The 21,449-nt window shown below is 46.4% G+C and overlaps 1 protein-coding gene across 1 annotated transcript in view; it reads left to right on the top strand.

The window, feature by feature from the left end:
- The window catches only part of LOC147728078 (alcohol dehydrogenase class-3), a 181,029-nt gene extending 159,804 nt beyond the window's left edge, over window positions 1–21,225 (top strand). Inside the window, exons 7-9 of the mRNA XM_086961962.1 lie at window positions 802–937; window positions 1,763–1,901; window positions 20,998–21,225. Coding sequence (XP_086818088.1) covers window positions 802–937; window positions 1,763–1,901; window positions 20,998–21,022 — 300 coding nt within the window. The 3' untranslated portion in view covers window positions 21,023–21,225. The remainder of the gene's footprint in view (window positions 1–801; window positions 938–1,762; window positions 1,902–20,997) is intronic.
- The last annotated feature ends 224 nt before the right edge of the window (window positions 21,226–21,449 follow it).

Below are 21,449 nucleotides of genomic sequence, written 5' to 3'. Positions count from 1 at the left end.
CATTCCGTCCCTACTGTATACTCTTAATCTGATCCCCATGTACGTTGAAAAGGATACTGCAAGGCAAACTCCTGAAGAGCTGACAAATACATCAGAATGGCTTGTTATTGTAATCTAATTTTCTGTGATTAACTTGATTTGCTAATTTAGCCAGGTCTTTTTTCACCATTTTACATTCTCCTATATATATTTTTTTTTATACTTCCAGTTTCAAGCAAAAAATGTTATGCATTTTGTTTTTTTGATACTTTGATTTTACCCGATTTTTGAAACTTGTCTCAGTCTTGCAATAAGTATGCCTTGTATGTGGTTCTCATAATGCACAGGTTAGCCCCTTTGGAATTGAGCTTCTCAAAGAAACAGCCTTTACTTAAGTAATATTGTGTATTTTTGTTTTTTGTTTTGTTACAAAGAGATAAGGTGCACAAACTGCTTGCTTGTCTCGCCTCCTCGTTGATTGATAGACATTACTGCTGCATAATGCAACAGGAGGGGGCTCAGGGGACCATACTCTTGAAAGCCTACCTTCATGTAGAACATCTTTTCCTTTCCCACCAGCAAGCTTCTCAGTCCCCTCTTTTTCCATCCTAGATTTCAGCTGTCTCCCCTCATTTTTGCACCAAGCCCATCCCTCCTAAACTATGACCTTTGAGCCGCCCCCATGCAGGACTTCGCCTTATGAAATGCATCTCTGCCTTGCTGACACTTTACAAAGTAACATAGTGTAAATAAACAAACTGCAAAAAATGTGTGCATACACTTAAGCACAGTTAATGTATTTTATTTGTTTGTCTGCAAAAGCGAGCTGCTCTGGAAGCCTGCCACAAAGGATGGGGGACCAGCGTGGTGGTAGGAGTTGCTGCATCCGGGCAAGAGATTTCTACCAGGCCCTTTCAACTTGTCACTGGACGCACATGGAAAGGCACTGCCTTTGGAGGTAATTTTAGTTGTTTGTGTCCTCCATTTCCCAGTATGTATGTATATTTTTGATGGCTTCATTTTATTTTTTGTAGAACTGGATCCGAATCATACCTGAACTTAATTGGGGTTGTAAAGGTGCAGAACAGCACAGTATGTTCAGTTGTAAGATAACCTAGCATTGACGAAGCCACATGCTTCAGGTTTATTTTCAGGCGGGTACATCCTTTCGTAGGCAATTGCTGCCATCTTACGCTCTGGTGCAGAGACACATACAGGCCAAACACAGATTGAGGTTGGATTGATTGCGATGGGAAGAAACATGTGAGGAAAAGGCCTCTTCAGTCTGTTTGTAGCCACGATCAGAGTATTGACACTGCTGGACCTGTAAATTGGTGGAGCGGACTACCAATAATAACAGCAATCTGCAGCAAAGTAGGGCAGAAAACCAGTGATGAGCACTGAGAGCTGAGGATAGGTGAGGATTGGTGTGTTCGTATATCATTAGATCTTAGTTGCAGACAGCCCATTGGCTCACAGTCTGCCTGCTGCATCTGGTTAGAAAAGAGCCATTATGGAACTGTGGATGAGCCAGGAACCAGTCTTCTCATGCATCATATGGCACACTTGTGGGTAGAAGGACTCAGCTGCCTGCCGCCCCCCCCCCCCCCGTGAATATGGTGGTTCACTGATCTTTAGCCTGTGCTCCATAAACTATTGACGTTTGTCTACCAGCGTGCATTGCTGTAGCCCCAGTTGACTTGAAGCCACCAGTCTCATCCCCTCCTCATGCATTCTCTTTCTTGTATTGGCTGCTTACTGTGTTTTTTCCTATCTTCTGTAGGTTGGAAGAGTGTGGAGAGTGTCCCAAAACTCGTGAGTGAATATATGGCAAAGAAAATTAAAGTAGACGAATTTGTGACACACACCCTGCCGTTCGCTCAAGTCAATGAGGCATTTGAACTTATGCATAAGGGGGAAAGGTACGTTAACGTCATTAATGTGTGTACACAAAACATAACCGCACTGGCTGTCGATCTATTGCACAAATTACCCCTTTCTGTTTGGCAGAAAAAAGCAGTCCTGCCATTGTTAGTATTTTGATGTTAAATAACTCGCCTTTGTTATGCAAGTGACCTTTCCGTGCCTTGAGTATGAATGCAACTTTGTGGGATGAGAGAAGCATTCGTTTGTAATGGTTTTATCAGTGTCCCTTTTTATAGTGCAAGAATCGGCAAAGAGTCTTAAAATACTGGTGACGGTTGCTAAATGCTTTAGTATTCAAGCTTTATAATTCATCTTGCTTCAAAGTGGCTTTGACCAGTTGGCAACAATTTTCTTTGCACCTGGGTCCACGTTGCTTTTACCTTGAAGTTGCTATACTGGATTGTGTTGTATCAGTAAAGTGCTCCTTTGCTCTACCAGCTTATTCCCCACTCAAACCTATCACACCCACTCCTCCTGCCCACAGGTTCTGGCCTTCACCATTTTGCCTTCACTCCCTTCTTGCTTAGGTCCATTGTCTCTACCTTCCTCAAACGTGTTTGAACAAATTGTCTTTTTCATAAATACGCAGCCTTCCCGGCAATAACACTCGTAACTATAAATGTATGCATAAGAATCAAAAACATATGCCTCTGCAATGCACTCTAGCCGTACACCTCTCCCCTTAGTTACAATACATGATATATAAAAGCCTGAAAACCAATTTACCCCCTCTACTTCCCTCCTTTCTCATAAAATTTGAGCACAATTTCTTGTCTGCAGTGTATTTTTCTTGACATCTATGGTGCTCTAGCATAGTTTGAAATAGACTAGTGTAATGTTTTTTCTTAATTACGCTGCGGAATACTTAAAAGCAATTAAAGTTCAACCTGGCATGTGAAATAGTGTGGGAAAATAATGCATGAATTATCCCGAAGCACTTCACGTGGGGAGTAATAGTGATGCGTTTGAGGGAAATAAAAACGTTCTGCACTTAGTTTGCACCAAAATCATTGGATGTTTAAAATCGAAGTCAAATGTGAGCCTCCTACTGAGTGCTAGCTGTAATTTGCTGAGTAAGGCACTGGCAGGTGAGCTCTGAAGACATTTGGCAACTTTCTCCCCACCCCGGTCAATTTCTTCACCAGCCCTCCTCTTCCGTGACAGATAAGGTATTGACAGTTGATGCAGCTTCCTCCTACATCCTGCGGTGGCCGGGAGAAGATGATCACCATCCGCTAGCTGGAAGTCCTGTCCCAGCCCTCTGTGCATGAGTTACTCACTAGCCCCATCAAGGCAGTGCTACCCTGGATTGTGACTGGGGCTCTTCTGACAATTTTTTTTTTTTTTTAAGGTTGATGGCTCCCAATGTCAGCCTGCTGGAAGCAGCAGGACAAAGACACTCACTCGGATCACAGAAAAAGCAAGTGAAAAGTTGTCCGACATGGGTCTTGGACTGGCAGCTGTTGCACAAGTTGGCAAGCTCAGAATCCAGACTCTTGGCCAGGCACATGCCAAGGAGCATGAGGCTGGTGGCTCACCCCCTGAACCCCAGCTGCTGTGCTGCTCTGCCTCAACAATCCCAGCTGCAGTGCCAGCCAGCACACCTCTTCCGATTTTCCATTTAATTTTGGGTTTTTCATCATAATCGCGAAACATAGTAAATTCATATTGTGCCAGCAAGGATCTGGTAACCATCTCTCAAAGACCATTTTAACATTTTTCTTAGTTCATTTTGATTAAAAAGGCTCCACAGGAGAATAGGTGTTGTGTAAGCCCATCCCTCTGTTAGATTTCAAATGGTTTTTATTAGGTTTTTCGATTAATCAATGTTTTACACAATAATTCAGTTCAATAGACATCACTTCACAATTTACAAATGCTATGGAATTAAACACAAGTAAAGAGGGTTATATCCTAATATCGAGCCTCTTTTATCCTAAAGATTTTAGTCTTCTATTTTACTGAGCCTGGTTCACATTACACCTTTTTTGTAAACGGGATTAGAAACTACTAACTTATCGAATTTCAACTTGAAGGTGGAAAACAAAGGCGTGCACAAGCATTTCGCATGGATAGGCAGTTGAGCAGATGGGAGGGGTAACATGGGAAGGAGGGTAACCACCCACTGGAAAGAGTACTTTAGGATGCATTATGGGCAGGGGGGCTTCTTAGCTGTAAGTACTTTGAATTCCATTAGCATGGTGTCCCAAGCTGTTGCAATGGGGTGTTTCCTGATTCTATGGGCTTCTTCCCAGTGTAAAGAACTGGCCGCATCACCCCAACGTTGCAAATCCCTACACCGCTGGGCGAATGACTGGGTCCGCTGCACCCGCCAATGCATGGTCAGGCGGCGCTCTCCTAAAAGAAGGGCTAAATTAGCAAAGCACACCTTCACCCTATGACTCTTCCTCCTGGGAAATATGCCCAATGCTGTTGCTTCCCATGAATTGAGTGTTTTGAACTCTGACAATGGACCATACGTTTATAGAATGCCAGAATCCGGCTATATTTGTGCATGACCAAAGCATGTGTTTAAAGTCTGCTAAATGTGCTCGACATCTGGGACAGCTAAGACTGGCTGTTGGAAACCTAGTTCCATCTGGGATGGTGTGAGGTAAGCCACATGGAGGAACATAAATTGAATATTTTTAAATCCTGCGTTTCTGGAGATTACTTGAGAAGATTAAAGTGCCTGTATCCATTCTGCATTGTGTAAGGGTAGCCCCAGATCCTCCTCCTGTTCCTGCCAGAGTTCAGTTAGTGAGATCACCAATATGTTCCCTAATCACTCTAAAACCATGTGATAAGGTGTCGTCTTTTTCCCATGGAGTGCAGTGTAAGCGTTATTGAATGGGTGGGTGGTTCTACGTCAACCACAGCAACCTAAGGTACCAGGTAGACCCTGAAGTGGCATGGCCAAGGAACAGGAAAGTGTACAACTTGTGGGCTGGAGGACTCTTGTGAAGTAACTCCAATCTATCCACACATGCGTCCTCGAGCGCTGTAACTTAACGGTGGGATGAACAAACTGTTGGATTACATGCAGTGGCATGGGAAACATCTCCTGTACTAGTTTCATAAAGATTGCTTCCCAATACCCATCTTGCCATCCATTGAAGCTGCGCAGCTAGATAATAAGATCAAAAGTCATCAGCCCTAGCCCGCCACTCCCAATAGATAACTGTAGCTTGTTTAAGGCCACCCTACGTCTTCTGTTATCCAAAAGCAGATACCCTAGTCTAAATCAACAAAGAATTGCTGTTTGGGAACTAACAGGACATTTAGAAAGTAAAGCAGTAGCCAGGGAAGAACAACCATCTTTGAGAGCAACTCCACCAGCTGGAGCTAGTGGTAACCACTGCCAAAACAGCGTTTGAGACTTGAATGCCAATACCACCTGTTGCAGATTGCCTTCAAATAGATCTTGCTGAGAGTAAGAAGACTAACTCCAAGATACAGAACCGCTACTGATGCCCATGTCAATGGCTCTCCAACCAGATGTATTATATGCGGGGTATCATCGCAATTAAGCTGCGAAACATGATTTCCCCCATTTCACCCACTACCCGCTCAGTCATGTAAAGTGCCTAAATGGGGGCTACGTCCCTCGACACGTCCCTAAGATATAGCAGCACATCATACATGTTTAGGGACACTACTTGCACCACATCAACTGGATGCCAACGTGTCACCCTTCCAATCGTAGTCACTGCACCAAGGTTTCATACTTGATCCAGTAAATGCTATGTCACCCTGTGGGGACCACACAGTGCCAGGTTAACGTCTTTTGTTGAGTGCGACTACAACACAAAGTTGTACTCTGATTGTGGACCATGGCGCTGAAGGCTTTGAGCCCACTCAGAACTGCTGTTTCAGCTCATGTTATTGTATCTTATTGTAAGGGTGTTCAGTTTTGCATCTTGCTGCTGTTTTGGACAGTTTCATACAGCACCATGTTTTTGCTCACACTATTGTGCTTCAGTCATTGTACTACATTGAATTAACAGATCCAACAAATGTGTGGAGGACAAAGCAATTACAGTAAAAAACAATTTGATAGAAATATGGCTGCAGATTCCTTACCTTTGAACTTCCAGGCGTCAGGCTGGATCCGGAAGTTTTTGATTGCAGTACACCTGCGTGCTGGTAGGTGGCATCGGACAACTCCACGTGACGTCGTAGGCATCGTCTTTGTCATGTCCATATGCGCAGACGTCTGTTCTTTTCTTTCTCCGCCAGACCGCGCTGATCCGTTAAAGAGAGCTACCCCCTATCACTTTTTGACACTTTTTTTGGACCTTTTGTCGACTCCTTTTGATGTTAGGATGTCCAGTAGGAAGACTTAGGGGTTCAAGCTGTGTGGCGCCTGTCACAGTGCCATGTCTGTAATGGATCGCCACCCACACGGTCTTTGGTACCTGGAGTGCGACTATGACAGTTATATTCAGATTGCAGGCCATGGCGCTGAAGGCTTTGGGGGAGCGGTCCCTGAAGCTTCTCTCGGCCGGCACGCACCGCGGAGGTCGCCTCATCTATCTCTCTCCCGGTCTCTGTCAAGAGGAAGGTCCGAGCATAGCTCAGTGGGCTCTAAGTCCTTGGGTAAGAGGCACCACAGAAGCACAAGAAGTTGAAGCGTTATTCGACTTCACCCCATCCGCCACGCAGCGAGTGAGTAGCCTCTGCGTTCTAGGCTCCGTTCAATGGAGCTGGAAAGTGGCTTGACTTCGCATCTCCTTCCCTGGGGACAGGAGCAACCACGCCCAACTCAAGGAATTTTACCACACCATGTGCGCTGTTTGCGCGGCCTGCCACTGCCGGCGTGCCTTCGATCCTACAGGCCCAAGTGAAGGAGATCTCATGGGTCCCGCGCCTTCGGCTCTGGCCCCAGCATCACATTCCTGGCCTTACCCTGGTGCCGTGTACGAAACAAGGTCTCCAGTGCCTGCCGGTGGCACCTCCCCTATCCTCATTCCTGACTATACAGAGCTGGTCTGTTGTCCGCCAAGGCCGGCACCAACTGAGGCGTACAGCTTCATACAGTCTAACCAGCCCCTTTCTGAAGGTTTGGGGTTGGACGCAACCCTTGCTGCCTTTTAACGAGACCTTGACGGATGTTCTTCTGGCCACCTGGTCCAAACCCAGCACAGGGGCTCCTGTAAATAGAACAATTGCCCCCCCCCCCCACCACAAAACCTTCCTCGTTTGGTCCTTTGGGATCACGAGCATCCAGTGGGTGGCAGTGTACACCATCACCTCCACCACTGGCGTGACGTCACCTCGGACAGGTGGGTGTTGCAGATAGTCAGAAGGGGATACTCCCTCCCATTCAAGACTACCCCTCCCTCTATGCCTCCAACTCTTGACCTGCTGATGGAGGATCATGTCAGTCTACTCCTTGAATAAGACAAGGCTCTCTTGGCCAAGGGTACGTTGGAGAGGGTTCCCAAGCCAGAAATAGGCTGTGGTTGCAATTCCCTCTTATTCCCTGGTTCCAAAGAAGGACTGAGACCTCCGTCCTATCCTCTACCTCGGAGCCCTCAACTACTTCCTTAAGCATGAGAAATTAAGGATGCTCACTCTGGCTCAGGTACTGTCTGCCCTAGACCCGGGAAACTGGATGGTAGCGTTGCATTTGTAGGGCGCCTATTCCACATTCCCGTCCTGTTGGCCCATCGTTGCTGCCTGCGGTTTAAAGTGGGCCAGGAGCATTTTTAGTTTGCTGTGCTCACCTGTGGCCTCACCAGTGCCCCGCCTGTGTTCACAAAGGTGATGGTGGTTGCAGCTCATCTGCAGAAATCGGGGGTTTCAGTCTTCCCCCGATCTCGACGACAGGTTGTGAAGGCGGCTCGCCCCAAGCAGTCCTCACCCATCTCCAGACTATGGCGAGCCTCTTGCATTCGCTGGGGTTGACTATCAACATGCCAAAGTCACACCTGACTCCCTCTCAGACGCTCCCTTTAATCAGAGCATTTCTGGCCACGGTGCAGTTACAGGCTTATCCTCCTGAGCCGTGAGTCCAGGATATTTGGGCTATGATACCAGTATTTCAGCCTCTATCCTGGAGTGACTGATGCTGTTGGGCCTCATGACCTTATGCATCCTTCTTGTATACCATGCCAGATGGCGCAGGCTCTGCTTTGGGACCTGAAGTTCCAATGGGCGCAGCATTGAGGAAAACTCACCCAACCTGGTCTAGATCTCTGAGGGTACTACGAGAGACCTGCAGTGATGGCTATCAAACCGCAATTGGGTCAGAGGAAGACCCCTCTCCCTTCCTGATCCAAACCTCAGAGTAGTGATGGATGTGTCCCTTCTGGGATGGGGCGGCTATCTGTGAGAGGTGGAGATCAGAGGACTATGGTCTCCGGTGGAGGCCCGGTTCCATATAAACCTGTTGGAGTTTCATGCGATCTGGCTGGCACTAAAAACCTTTTTCCCGTCTACCAAGGGGAGGCTAGTTCAGGTGTTCAGACAACCCGACCACCTTGTGTACTGCAACAATCCAGGCAGGGTGGGGTCATGGACCCTGTGTCAAGAGGCTTTGCATCTCTGGACTTGGCTGGAGCAGCAGGTAATTTCCTTGGTGGTTCAGCATCTGGCTGGTTCTCTGAACGCCAGAGCGGATGAGCTCAGCCGAAGGTGCTAGCAGATCATGAGTGATGTCTCCATCCTAAGGTGGCGAAATAACTCTTTCAGCAGTGGGGGGAGCCTATTAAATGTGTCTCGAAGCATTATAATGGCAAATTCTTGTTGTTTGACATAGTGTAAGACAATGCCCCTTTTGATTTTGTCCCCCAGGCCATAATGTTCCAAGTGGACACTTGAAGTTCCTGACCTGGCGCCATTAGAGCCTTTCAGTAGTAAAAATACATCTTCGGATGGGCCTTCTCTTGGGATTTCTCCGGAGTCCCCGTCGCAACAAAACATAAATCACTAAATTGCCAAAGACCACTTTGAGAGACTTCACAAATACTGAAGACACTGGGACCAAACATGTTGCCAGTATTCCAAGTGTTGCAACGCACTGATTCATGAAACAAAAAAACCCAACAGATCCAAAACACCCCCCCCCTGCCCAAACTGAATCCCCCACCCTCCTCCCTCCACAGCGGGACTAAAACCGCCTGCCACCACCAACATGCAGAGTGCCTGTCGCCCACCCTTGCGTAACTTCGGGAACGTGAACAACCCCACTCCCTAAGACAACCTTATAAAATGTTCACAGGCCGTCCCGGCCAAAGCGGCCCCCAAGGCGAAACATAAGTTATTGAATATACATCAATTAAAGAGCAAGATCCTTAAACAATCGCCAGAAACAGCTAACTAAACTAAAAGGACATCTGAATCATTAAGCAAGTTCAATGGACGAGCAATACAGTTGACATGGCTCAAAGTTACCCGGTTGGGTGTTTAAGACCAGAAGATTACCCAACAGTCTCCTTCCGTAGAGCAGTGTTCATAGACTCTCAAAGCCCCACCGAGTCGGAGTGTGGAGAGGAGCGTCTTTGCTGTCACCAGTTCAATCAGCAGCGGATGTGGCCTTAAGCGGTTTCTTACCAACCGTGTGCCAGCCATCGAGCCATTCCCTAGCATCCTCAGGCCTAGTGAAGAACCACAGTTTGCTGTTCGATTCCACTCGAAGTTTTGCAGGAAACATGGCGTATTTGATCTCCTGGTCTCCGAGGGCCCTTTTAACTTCCTTTCCAGGAAACTGCAACGCTGTTTCTGGACCCTCCGAAAAAAACCTGGAAAAACGTGACCTTGCCATTTTCAGGTCAGGCGGGGGGGCGAGGGGGGGCGCCTGGTTTCAGCCTACCCCCGGGACACGTTTAGCTCTTTCAATGGAAAATAATTTAGACAGGCCTCGTGGCTGAAGGTGCTTGAGAACTAGCTCTTCCACGAATAGATCAGCAGCTTGCCCCTCTGCTTGCTCCAGAGCACCAAGAATACAGACGTTGTTGCGCCGCATTCTGCCTTCATATTTGTCCAGTTGTAGAGCCATTGCTTCCTGAGAGGTGCGCAGTTCGGTCACCTGTCTTTTTAGGAGGGTGGTATCAGTGACCAGTTCTGTGGAGGTGTTCTCCACTGTGCTCACCCTCTCCGCCATTTTCCTCCTAGCCTCCCGAATCAGGGCCGCCTCCGCTGCGACTGTGTCATTCCGTATTGTAGTGATAGCCTCGAGGATGTCTTTTTGTTTGTGGGCTCAGAGGTCTCGCCCTGGGCTGCGGCCTCTCCCCGGTCTTCCTGGTGCTTTTGCCATGCAAATTTTGCTAATTTGGCTTGTGTTGCGGTTCTGCCGCTTTGTCCTGTTGCCATGCTCTCTCCGTCCCAGGGGCCGTAGTGCAGAGTAGGGATGCAACAGTTACTCACCGCCACCTGCGGTGGAGCCTTCCACTCGGCCTGTCTGGTTTGGCGAGTGGCACACCCCAGTCCACAAGTCCATATCGCCACCGTAAGCTGTCCACAGCGGCGCAGAGGACCCCACGATGTCTACCACTGCACAATGTTTAAACGACTTTATCAATAGTAGTGTGACTTGGGCCGGATAATGCCACCAACTTGCAGGTCAGTGTTTCCCCCGTTATCTGTCCCCAGGACCGGGCCTCACTAAATGGCGTATTAGCGAGAGGACCAGGTGTTCTAATAGTCGGCAGGGCACAGTGTGACCCCTTCTAGACAGTCCTGGTTTTCCTTTGTTCAGGCCCCTCCTGCTGATCATAGTCTGGCGCACTCTGTACCCCCCACACGAGAGGGGCAGCAGTGTTCGGCCGCCAATTGGAGCGGACCCGCCGGTTATTCACTCCTCCAGCGTTCACGCTACTCACTCCTCTGGGGTACCCACTTTAGTCAGGCGGTAGCCGCCCCGCCTGTCCACGGGACCGCACACAAAATCCGGGGGGCAAGCGAGGCACAGATCACCACAGGGTCAAGAGCAACAGATCAGATTGTCACAATGCTGGGGCTTCCGTCTCAAGGCTCCAAAATGGCGGATCAAGGAGTTGGTCTCAGCCGACACCAAACCCACGCTGTTTGCCCTGTGTCCACCAACCTGCTGAGCCACATCTCTGGCTATCTGTAGACTGTCGTTACACTGCTTACATGCGCTGGTTTTTCATCAAATTCGTCAACTGCTCGCAGAGCAACAGCCAACTTAAGTCGTACCCTCGAAGAGGAAACTCGTCCGGGGCGAATGGAGTTAAACTGACATTTCAGGAGTGGCGCAAAAGAGCTCTGCTACCGTGCGGCTAATCCCGTCAGCAGTTGGCCACGCCCCTCACACACCAGGTTCTCGAGTGTCCATTTTACCTCTAAGTATGTTCAACTTTTTTCACCCAAAAGCCTGCCTATGCATTGTCCTTTTTCTAAACCGAGATAAAGAGCCTACATGAACTGTAACTAAGTGTTATTCTTTAGCAGACACGTCGGTAAATTATATAATTAATTTACATATTCAGTTTAAAGAGTAATTAATACAAATTTTAAACAATATAAAATGTCCTGTTTAAATAGATAAGATCAATCATAATAAACATGTTTTCCTTCCCATGCACATCAATGACATTAGTAATCTTGAAACACTAATTCTGGCTGCTGGCATATGATTTAAAAAATCTCATTCTGTGCCGAGTCCAGTTTAGCATACTGCTTATAAAGACTATCCTCCTCCTGCATAGATGCACATAACCAATACAGAGAAAAACCGAGCTTTTGCTTCTTTCTCAAGTAAGCATAATGGGCAAATATTAGTGATAGAACAGAAGTTAGTTACTGCCCATTTGCACTTAAAGCTTTGCAGTGGAAGAACTCCATATCTGAATTTTAAATATATTCAGCAGCCTATCCTCAAGAAAGCCCTTGCATTTTGGCTTGTTCTTGTTATGAAGTTTGGATACCTCAAGAGTTGGATGGAGATCATCTTGGACAACTGGGTCCAGCTAATCATAGAATCTGGATACCACCCTGCATTTTCAATAAACCTTTCACCACTTCCCCATCTCTTCCCTAATACAGGCATGTTGAAGAGGGAATTGGATAGTGTAGTGTTGAATGAGGTCTTGAAAGTGTAAATAAGTGGCTCCGTTCCTGTGTGGGAGAGGCATCCCCTTTGTTCACTACCGAAGGTCCCTGGTGGTAATTCAATGTTAAATCAATTCCTTTTGGATATTAAACACTTCTAGATTTGAATGTTGATACTTCAAATTTTACTTCATTTGAATGGCATCATAAATTCCATTCAGCAATACATAATGCTTCAACGATACATTGTAATGTCCCATGGTTCTAGATAAATGAATTACCAAAATGTATCAATCCGCAATGAATTTCGGGCTGGTCCCTTCTTCAGGGTGTAACTTGTTCTGAAAAACAAAAACAATTAGTGAGGATAAACAAGTTGGTGTACATACCCTAAAGATATATGATCATAATCAACACGTGTAAATGCACTCAAAAGTACGTGAGTTCGCAAGTCACCCGTGTGATAGAATGTAGCAAGTCGGGCTTAACTAAACCTACATCTGGCTTATCAGTACATTGTGATAGACCAATTTATTCATCTAGAACCATGCGATTGCAATTGATCGTTGAAGCATTCTGTATTGCTTAATGGAATTTATGTCAGTCAAATGAAGTATAATCTGAAGAATCCACATTCGAATCTAGAAGTACTGAATTTCCTAATGGAATTCATATAATATTGAATTACTGTCCCTGACCATGGACCATCTGTAGTGCACAAAGAGGTCGCCTCTCCCAGACGGGGAAGGCACAACTTATTATTCGACTTAACGCTTAGGATCAGAACGCAATACTATTGTGCGCACACACACAACTTGACGAGCTTTGAATGACCTTATTACCACCCTCTATCACAACAGAGTGCATTACCTTTCCCATTTGTCTTGAAGTGTTTCATCAAGCGAACTGGGAAAGGTTGTTACTGTAGGTACTTACTGGTCAACAAGATAGATGGAGGTATTTGGCTTCTACTGAAACCCCATTTCTGAACAAATTTCTAAAGAACCCGAAGCATGAGATGGTGATCTTTGCCTAGACTCTTCAGACATTGGGAGCATGATTGAATGTGTCACTGAAACAGCACAACTCATTTCACCTTTGTTTGCTGCTGTCCTATTTGCCATCTGGGGTGTGGCAGGGGAAAATATTTACAATTTGATGCTCTACCTTTTGACCTTACTTCAGTTCTGAGGGTGTTCACCAAGGGGATAGTAAATGTTAATCTGTCCCAACAAGGTGTGCATGAGCCTCCTGTATTTAGACTGCTGGCTAGTGAAATACCAGAAGCAGCAGGAGTCTTCCTGTGAATCGCATGGAACTTTCTTCAGAGGGTCATTTTATCACTGAGTTAAAGAATCTTTGCTGATTCCAGCCATTTGCTACAATTATTTGGCAGTCTTAGAGGAACCTTTCTCCCCTAGACAAGTGTAGCCAACGCCTCAATACAGTGAGCCATTCATGGACGAGAGCATTCTAGTGGGCAGCTATAATTTGGTTAGCCAGGCAAAGCTAAACATAGATTCCTGCATTGTGTGGTATTTGGGCACAGTGGAGTCAATTCAGCAAGAATCTTAGTAATGGTGTAACCAACTCGGAGACATTAAGCAAGAATCTGTATGGGTAGTAGCCCTCCCAGAATCTACATTCGGTAGAGGTTCACTCAAGAAAGGCACACATAATGAACTTGAGAAGGAATGCAATTTACCTTTTGGTATTCCGAAGTTCATTTTTGTCTAAGTGCCAGGTGCTCTTCACTCTGTGAAGAACAGTCCTGTGCTTACAGACGACTGTGGTGCTTAGTGTGAATATTGTTAGTGTCAATGTGGTACAGTCTCAACCAGTGCAACACAGATGGTGCACTAGATCTGCAATTCTTGGTTTCATGCACTGTAAGGATGGATTCTATGAGCAAGATTACATAATTCACAGAGATCTCTTCAGGAGTAGGTTGTGGATCAGATTTTTCTCTAAGTGGGGAAACGTTGATGGTTTATCTTTGTCAAGCTTGATATCGCACATGTGCATTACTATCCCTCAGACGCTATCTGGAGGATTCATTCAGTTGGGGTGGGATTTCAATTTTAGTGGGTCTTACCACCGATTCCTAATGTTATTAAAATTCACACAATGCATGTAATCTCATGGTGCCAGATTGAATGATTATTCCCCCTGCATCATAATACCATAATCCAGTAAAAGGCCTCGGAGGTTTACTAAATGTGAGACAATCCATTCAACACTTAAAAGTAAAGCTAACATTGGACCATGCAACAGGGTAGTCACTCATGCCAGTAAATCTGACTAAGCAGCTGAAATACCAAAGAATCAGCATTTTCAAATGGATAATTAAATTGTCAGAGCTCTATCTTATTTAGATCCTGTGATTGGGCCTAAAAGCAGTGAAGAGAAGTGGGCTAAAATTCCTACAGGCGCTGGGACACAAACATTTAGAGAATAGTTGCTTCTAAAGTCGGTTCCACGCATTTCTGAATCACTAAGTGTGCTTACTTTTTCCCTCAAAACTACAGATTAAAAAAATAAAAATGAACAGTTAATTTTTTGCGCATTTGTCACGAGCTTACATTTATCTAGTATTTGGACGTGGTCAGGCCTAAACTAATGTCTTACATTTATTTATGTATGTGTAAATGTATTTATACAATATTATTTAAAACAATGGAATGTGTGCAGCATCTGCTTCATGAATTCAGATAATCTTTCTTCATTAGATAACTGATTTGTCTGGTTCACAAATGCACGTTTGTTGATCTTGCATGTTTTATTTTGGAGGGATCCCAAAATATTTTATTTTCTCTAATGCATACTGCCTTGTAGGATGTGGGCTGGTCATTTGTTGAATACTGTGTTTAGTAAACTGGTTGAAATATTAAATCTGCTAGGAACTTCTAACAACTGATTCCTCACCTTAGAAAATCCCCCTGGCATCTGACAATTTGGAAAATCTTTAGCAGTACTTCTGCGCACCCCTAGGTGGTGGTGATTGGCTCTGCATCTGAAGTAACATTGCGGTGCCTTCATGAGTGCCACTCCGATGCGCTGACATCAGTTCCTTTCTTTGTGGACCAAGAGCGCAGATCTAGAGAGCTAGCTCAACCACTTTTTGGTCAACTTATTTTGACGTTTTGTTTAATATTTTACTTTAACTTTCTCAGTGTGCTAGGGACATGCCAAACCCCTCTGGTTTCAAGCCTTGTGGGAAGTGTCAGTCAGATGTCTGTGTTGGATCCCCAATTGGTTTGCCTTCGGTGCCAGTCATTCCTGCCTGCTATCCGTTTCAAGATCCAGGACCTCCTTGTTGAAGTCTAGTAAGTCTAAGGAGCACAAGAAGTGGTCAGCTTCACACGTTCAACCTCATGCTTCAAGGTCTTGCTCCTTCACTCGATCTGCAGAGCTGACGTCTGGGCCCGCCCTGCATTACCTGGAGTTTTTCAACACCTGCCCAGTTACTGGAATTTAACAATGCCATCTTTGTGACCCTGACTTCCTCTGGTGCTCCTTTAGGCACCATTGAGCTGCGAAGTGCCTCGGCTGGGTTACTGTCTGGGTTTACCCTCGACGCCAGCTGGACCTTCAGGATTCTGCCCTGGATATGGGACGACGCTTAGAGTGCCACCGCCTACCCCTGCTCCATTCTAATCCCTATCACTGTGCCCTTTGATGAGCCCATTCTCTTTCCTGACGTCAAACTTGGGATGTGTGATGCAGAGCCCAGCACAAACACCATCCCTGCCAAACCCTGGACTTTCCTCCTCTACAGTCACCCTTTGACCCCCATGGTGTGATGAGATGGTGTATGGTCTTTTGGAGGAGGATCCTGCTGATGAAAAACTGGTATGAAGAGCTGGGAGATGCCAGTGGCCTAGATGACTCACCGGACACCGACCTGTTGTCCCTTCTTGGTCAGGCCTTGGAGGAAGGTGTATCATTTGCCACAGTGATGTGCAGGGCAGCAGAGGTCCTTGAACTATAGATTTTCGCTGTCTAGATCAAGTCGAATGTCATGACCAAGGTGCTTCAGGCAGGGCCAGGTGCCCATGAACCATTGTTGCCCTTTAATAATGGCTTACCGACACTTTTCTGCTGGCCTGGGCTAAACCCTGCAACCGCATCGTCCCTGCCATGGTACCCAGCCTTCCTTTTCCAGCGTCCATCACTGGTGAGCCTGGTGGTTCAAGTCTCGACTGGCAAAATCAACCCAAGCGTGTTCTTCACCACACCAACATACGGGGAATCCAAGAGGCTGGATAAAGATCTTTTCTTCTACCAGCCATGCATTGCAGTCAGTGAACACTGCATGCCTCATGGGCCTCTTTTCCCAGGCGTTGTGGGATTATATCATGAAGCTGCTTCCCGTTGCTAACCAGGAGGGCCCTGCCATTCTCAATGAGGCTTTGCTGGATGTCAGGGAGGCAGCTACATTTGCCACACGTTTTGGACTGGACACCACACACACTTGGGAGAGCCATAGCCTCTACAATGGTGCTTCACTGTCATGCTTGGTTACAGCCCACTTGGTTCTTGGGGGATGTTCAGTTGTCCTTGATTGACATGCCCTTTTGATGGGTCCCTCTTGTTCGATTAGAAGGCTGATGTGGCACCCTAGCTCTTTTGTGAATGCAGGGTCAACTCCCTATTTTTGAGCCTCTCCATTTCAACTCTGCCACAACAGTCCTTTTTTCCTGGCCATGGCAGCGGCAATCTTGTTCTTCCACAGTACCAGCACTACCTGGTACAACAGCCGACCTCAGTACTTTCGGAGAAAGGGCAGCTAAGCCACAAGAGGATATGGGAACCATATCCAGTGAGCTACCTGGTCCTACATTTTTCTGGCCGTTGCAACCTCCTAACCTTTTAGTGTTCCCTCCACCCAGAACGTACACCCAGTGGGAGGCAGGATCAGATATCAGCTGTCCCAATGATCCGGCATCACATTGGACCGATGGGTGCTCCAGATAGTGCGCCAGCAGTATGCCCAACCATACGTGGGCCCCCACCTCTTGCCATCATCCCAAGAACTGCTGGCTGAGGACCATCTTGCTTTACTCTGCCAGGAAGTGCAGGCCCTCTTGGTCAAGGGGGCCACAGAGTGAGTGAGTGTGGGTGTTACTCCTGCTACTTTTTGGTACTGAAGGATGGAGGCCTCTGTCCTACCTTCGACCTGAACCCTCTGAATTATTTACTCTGGGGAAAAAAAAGTTAAAAATAGTCATGTTGGATCAGGCTTAGTCAGCCCTGGATCCCACAGACTGTCTGGAAGCATTTGACATGCAGGACGCCTATTTTCATATCCCCGTCCAGCCTGCCCACAGACATTACCTGCGGTTTCTGGTGGGTTGTTTGCACGGTCAGTTCTCTGTGCTCCCATTTAGCCTCACAAGCGCCCCTCAGGTGTTTACTAAGGTGTTGAAGGTGGTTGAAGCACACCTGCGGAGATCAGGTTCCGTTCTTCAACTACTTCAACAACTGGCTTTTGAAGGCGGGATCACCACAGGCAATTGTCTGACCTCGTACCTGACTCCATCTCAGATGTTCCCTTTCATCAGATCCTTACTGGACACAGTGCTGTTTTGGACCTATCCTCCGAAACGGTGATTGTGGGATATTCAGGTTTTGATACTAATGTTTCAGCCTCTTATCCTGTATTTTGATGAGACAGACTCTGAGGCTGCTGGGCCTCATGCCCTCCTGCAGGGGAACCATGCCCATTGGCATATGTGGGCTCTACAGTGAGACCTCTAGTCCCAGTGGACGCAGCATCAGGGTTATCTATCTGACCTGGCTTATATGTCAGTGGGTACTGCAAAAGACCAGCAGTAATGGTTTACGAACCACAATTGGGTCAGCAGCAGACCTCGGTTCCTTCCCCACCCAGATCCCACAGTGATGACTTGTATCACTAATGGATCTCTGGCGGGAGTCCCAGCTCTGTTGGAGCTTAGAGCGATCCGTCTGGTACTGAAAGCGTTCTCCCATCCATCAAAGGGAGGCTGGTTCGGGTGTTCATGAACAACACAACCGCCATGTGGTATTGCAACATACCAGGCAGGTGGGGTTCTTGTAGCCAAACCAAGAGGCTCATCGTCTCTGGAATGCGCTGGAGTGACGGGACATTTTCATGGTTGACACCTGGTGTGCTTTTTTAAATCCAGGGCGGACAAGCTCAACTGGAGCTGCCTGGTTGACCAAGAATGGCATCTGCTTCTGGAGGTGGTCCTCACTTTTTTCTAGATTGAGGAGAGCCCTGACTATCTGCTTGCCACCGCCAAGAACACGCAATGTCGTTGCTTCTTTACATTAGAGTATCCAAGGCGACTCTTGCTCAGAGACTCATTTAATCTCAAGTGGAGTTCAGGACTCCTGAACGCCTTTCTGCCGATTCCACTTCTTCCAGAGTCCTCAAGATTGGGACCGACTGGGAACAAAACTTCAATCAGGCTGCACTTTCGGGATGATCTCCAGTCACAGCAACAGGGAAGGGTGCTGCACACAAACCTGCCCCCTCTTCAACATCATGCATGGAGAATGAGCAGTGATAGTTGAGTGTTTAACCTTCCCCCGAAGTCTGATGTTATTTTGGCAGCCAGGTGTCTTGGGTCTATTTACGCCTACAGTTAGGAGACTTTTATGGCAAGATGTTCCACATAAAGAACAATTGAAGGAGTGAGGTGTGGGTTGCAGACAAAAAAAGTGAGTGTTAAAATTGTCCTGGTTAATACTTTGTATAGGATTTAATAAAAAAGTAACTGGACAATATTAAAAAATAAAGGTGAGATACTGGGAGGGGAGTTACGACCTACGTATCTCTGCTATGTGTTGGTCAACATGTTTCTACCATTTGGGGTGATCCCCGGTATTCTTCAGGACCAAAACAAGGAAGTGGGAGGTGTGGGTCCCCTAAAAGACGCACCCTGTCCTAAATCCTTGGTCATCCAGATGAAAAAATATTCCTCTGGGAAGACACTCCTAGAATGTAGGGTGCCAACAAAAACCTAAGGAAGGAAGAGAAGTAAAGGAAGTGATTACTATCCTGTAACGAAGCGCAGAAATTAGGTGCTTAATACGTGCAGTTATACTTGCTTTCCATGGTGGTGACTGGAAAAAGTGCCTTCATGAGTAGAGGGCGTGTCTACTTATGGGGTGGGAGCGTGCTCCTATCGTGAGTGTACGCTTCAGCATGGTATACCTAAGGTCCTGAAGAATACCGGGGATCACCCCAAATGGTAGAAACATGTTGACCAACACATAGCAGAGATACGTAGGTCGTAACTCCCCTCCCAGTATCTCGCCTTTATTTTTTAATATTGTCCAGTTACTTTTTTATTAAATCCTATACAAAGTATTAACCAGGACAATTTTAACAATCACACTTTTTTTGTCTGCAACCCACACCTCACTACCTGCTCCACTGCAACTCAGGTGTTGAAGCACACCCAAGTGACGCTAGGCCACTTGGGTGGGCCCCGATGATGAATCAAGTCACCACTAGGTGGTGAGTGAGGGGTTTACTAACAAAGGAACAGTGTTTCCTAGTCTGGAAAAGCCTTCATCTCACTCATCGGGTGATACTCCTTCAATTGTTCTTTATCAAGATTGACCAGGGGATCAGGAGTATTCCCCGTCCAGCATCCAAGGACGAAATTCCTTACTCTCTATATGTTCAAGATGTTCCACATGCCAGGTGGTCCCTTTTTCAGTACCTCTGTCTGAGGATTTGTTATTCATAGTTTCCCTTGCCCAGCAAGGCCTTACCGTGGCTCTGTCCAACGTTTTGTTGGCCATCTCTGCCTTCCTCCAGTTGCGGAGCAACCATCCCTCTTTGTCACTCTTCATTGCTAGTTTCCTAGAAGGCTTACAGCATAGTTTTTCTCCTACCAAATTTGTTGTGCTTCATTGGGATCTAAACCTTCTATTGATGTTTCTAATGTGTACTTCTTTTGAACCTCAGCATGTTTGTCCTTACTATCAAGACTGGTTTTCTGGTGGCCATTACATCGACCAGAAGGGTCAGCGAGCTGCTTTTGATGCCCCGCCCCATACTTCCAATGAAGAATGACTCCATTGCTTAGGACCTAAACGAGATCTCTCCTTTCACATTGAATGCACAGGCGCCCGCCTCACCCCCTCCCCCTTAGGGTGGTCGTGCAGCTCTTGGTTATTGGATTTGCCAGGGCAGAAAAGAACAAGGCTGGTGAAAAGTGCACCATCTCCCAGTGGATTGGCCTTTGTATCAAAATCTGCTACGCACTGGCGAAGAAACAACCGCCAAAGAGCTGCATGCCCACTCCAGCAGGGAAAAGGCTGCCACTACTGTGTTAACACGGGGGGTGGGTCTTTGCCCTGGACATATGTCGGGCAGTCACGTAGTCGTCACTGCACACATTTACCAAACACTATTGCCTTGACAGCCAGGTCTGGCATGACTGGCATTTTGCCTGTTCGGTCCTCCAGGAGTTTTTGGTCTAGCCAATTCTTAGCTCCATCTCCAGGAATGTATTACTGGGTATCTATTCTAAGGTTAGAAGTCTGTATCAAATGGACAAGTTACTTACCTTCAGTATGCCTTGTCTGGTAGAGACTCGATCTTACTGCTGATTCTTCACCGTTCCTCCCTGCTCTGTGAACTGGGTTCTCCCACCAAAAGATCCTGCTAGATTCTGCACACTAGTCATCTCGGGTACATTGGTTTTACCGTGGCTCTGTAATTTTGGCTCAAAAATGGTCACAAAGGAAACTGATGTCAGTGCCCCAGGGTGGCGCGGATACTATTAAGACCAATTCCCGGCATGCAGTTTTGCTCCAGATGTTCGAGATCCAGTTTGGCATTTGGGGGGATATTCTAAGGAAGCGAATCTGCGATTAGATAGTCTCTTCCAGATAAGGCGACGGTAAATACTTATCCTTCTAAGCCTGGTATTCTACTAAGGAAGGGGAGAATAGTCTGGCAAATGATAGAGGCTCCAGAAATACTCCTGTCCTTTTAGAAATGCAGCGCTGTATGTAAAATATAATCAATCTAAGACCAACCTCTAAACACATTTCTTTTCTCTCCTTTAGCATTCGAAGTGTCCTGGTACTGTAAGTAACCTGGAGTTGGACTTGAACAGCAGCACTTGTATTCTTTGCCAAGGACGACTTGATCTTTTGAACACACCTTCATTAAATCAAAGTTTGAAATTAAAGTCTTGTTTATTAGGAAGGATCAGCAACTCTAAATCTGTGGATTTCTTCACCTCTCATGAAAATGTATTCTGAAATATAGATTGAATAAATAATTAGAAAAACGGTTTACAGCGCTTTTGTTCTAAAATCAAAGTTTGGGCAAAAAAAGGAGCTATTGCCATGATGCATTAATTTACGATCCTACTTTTGAGTAGCATGGTTGTAATATGTTCTCGATCTATTGGAAGGCAAGCATCCTCTGTAAGTACAAGAATCCTGCATCAATATTAGAATGTCTTCAGTATTAATGCTACTAAAAAGAATTTGTCCTGCGCCTGCCACAGTTT

This window comes from Lissotriton vulgaris, chromosome 3_1 (assembly GCF_964263255.1).
Source record: "Lissotriton vulgaris chromosome 3_1, aLisVul1.2, whole genome shotgun sequence".
Classification (NCBI taxonomy): Eukaryota; Metazoa; Chordata; class Amphibia; order Caudata; family Salamandridae; genus Lissotriton; species Lissotriton vulgaris.
Note: the sequence above shows the minus strand (reverse complement) of the source record. Positions and strands in the feature narration are given on the sequence as shown.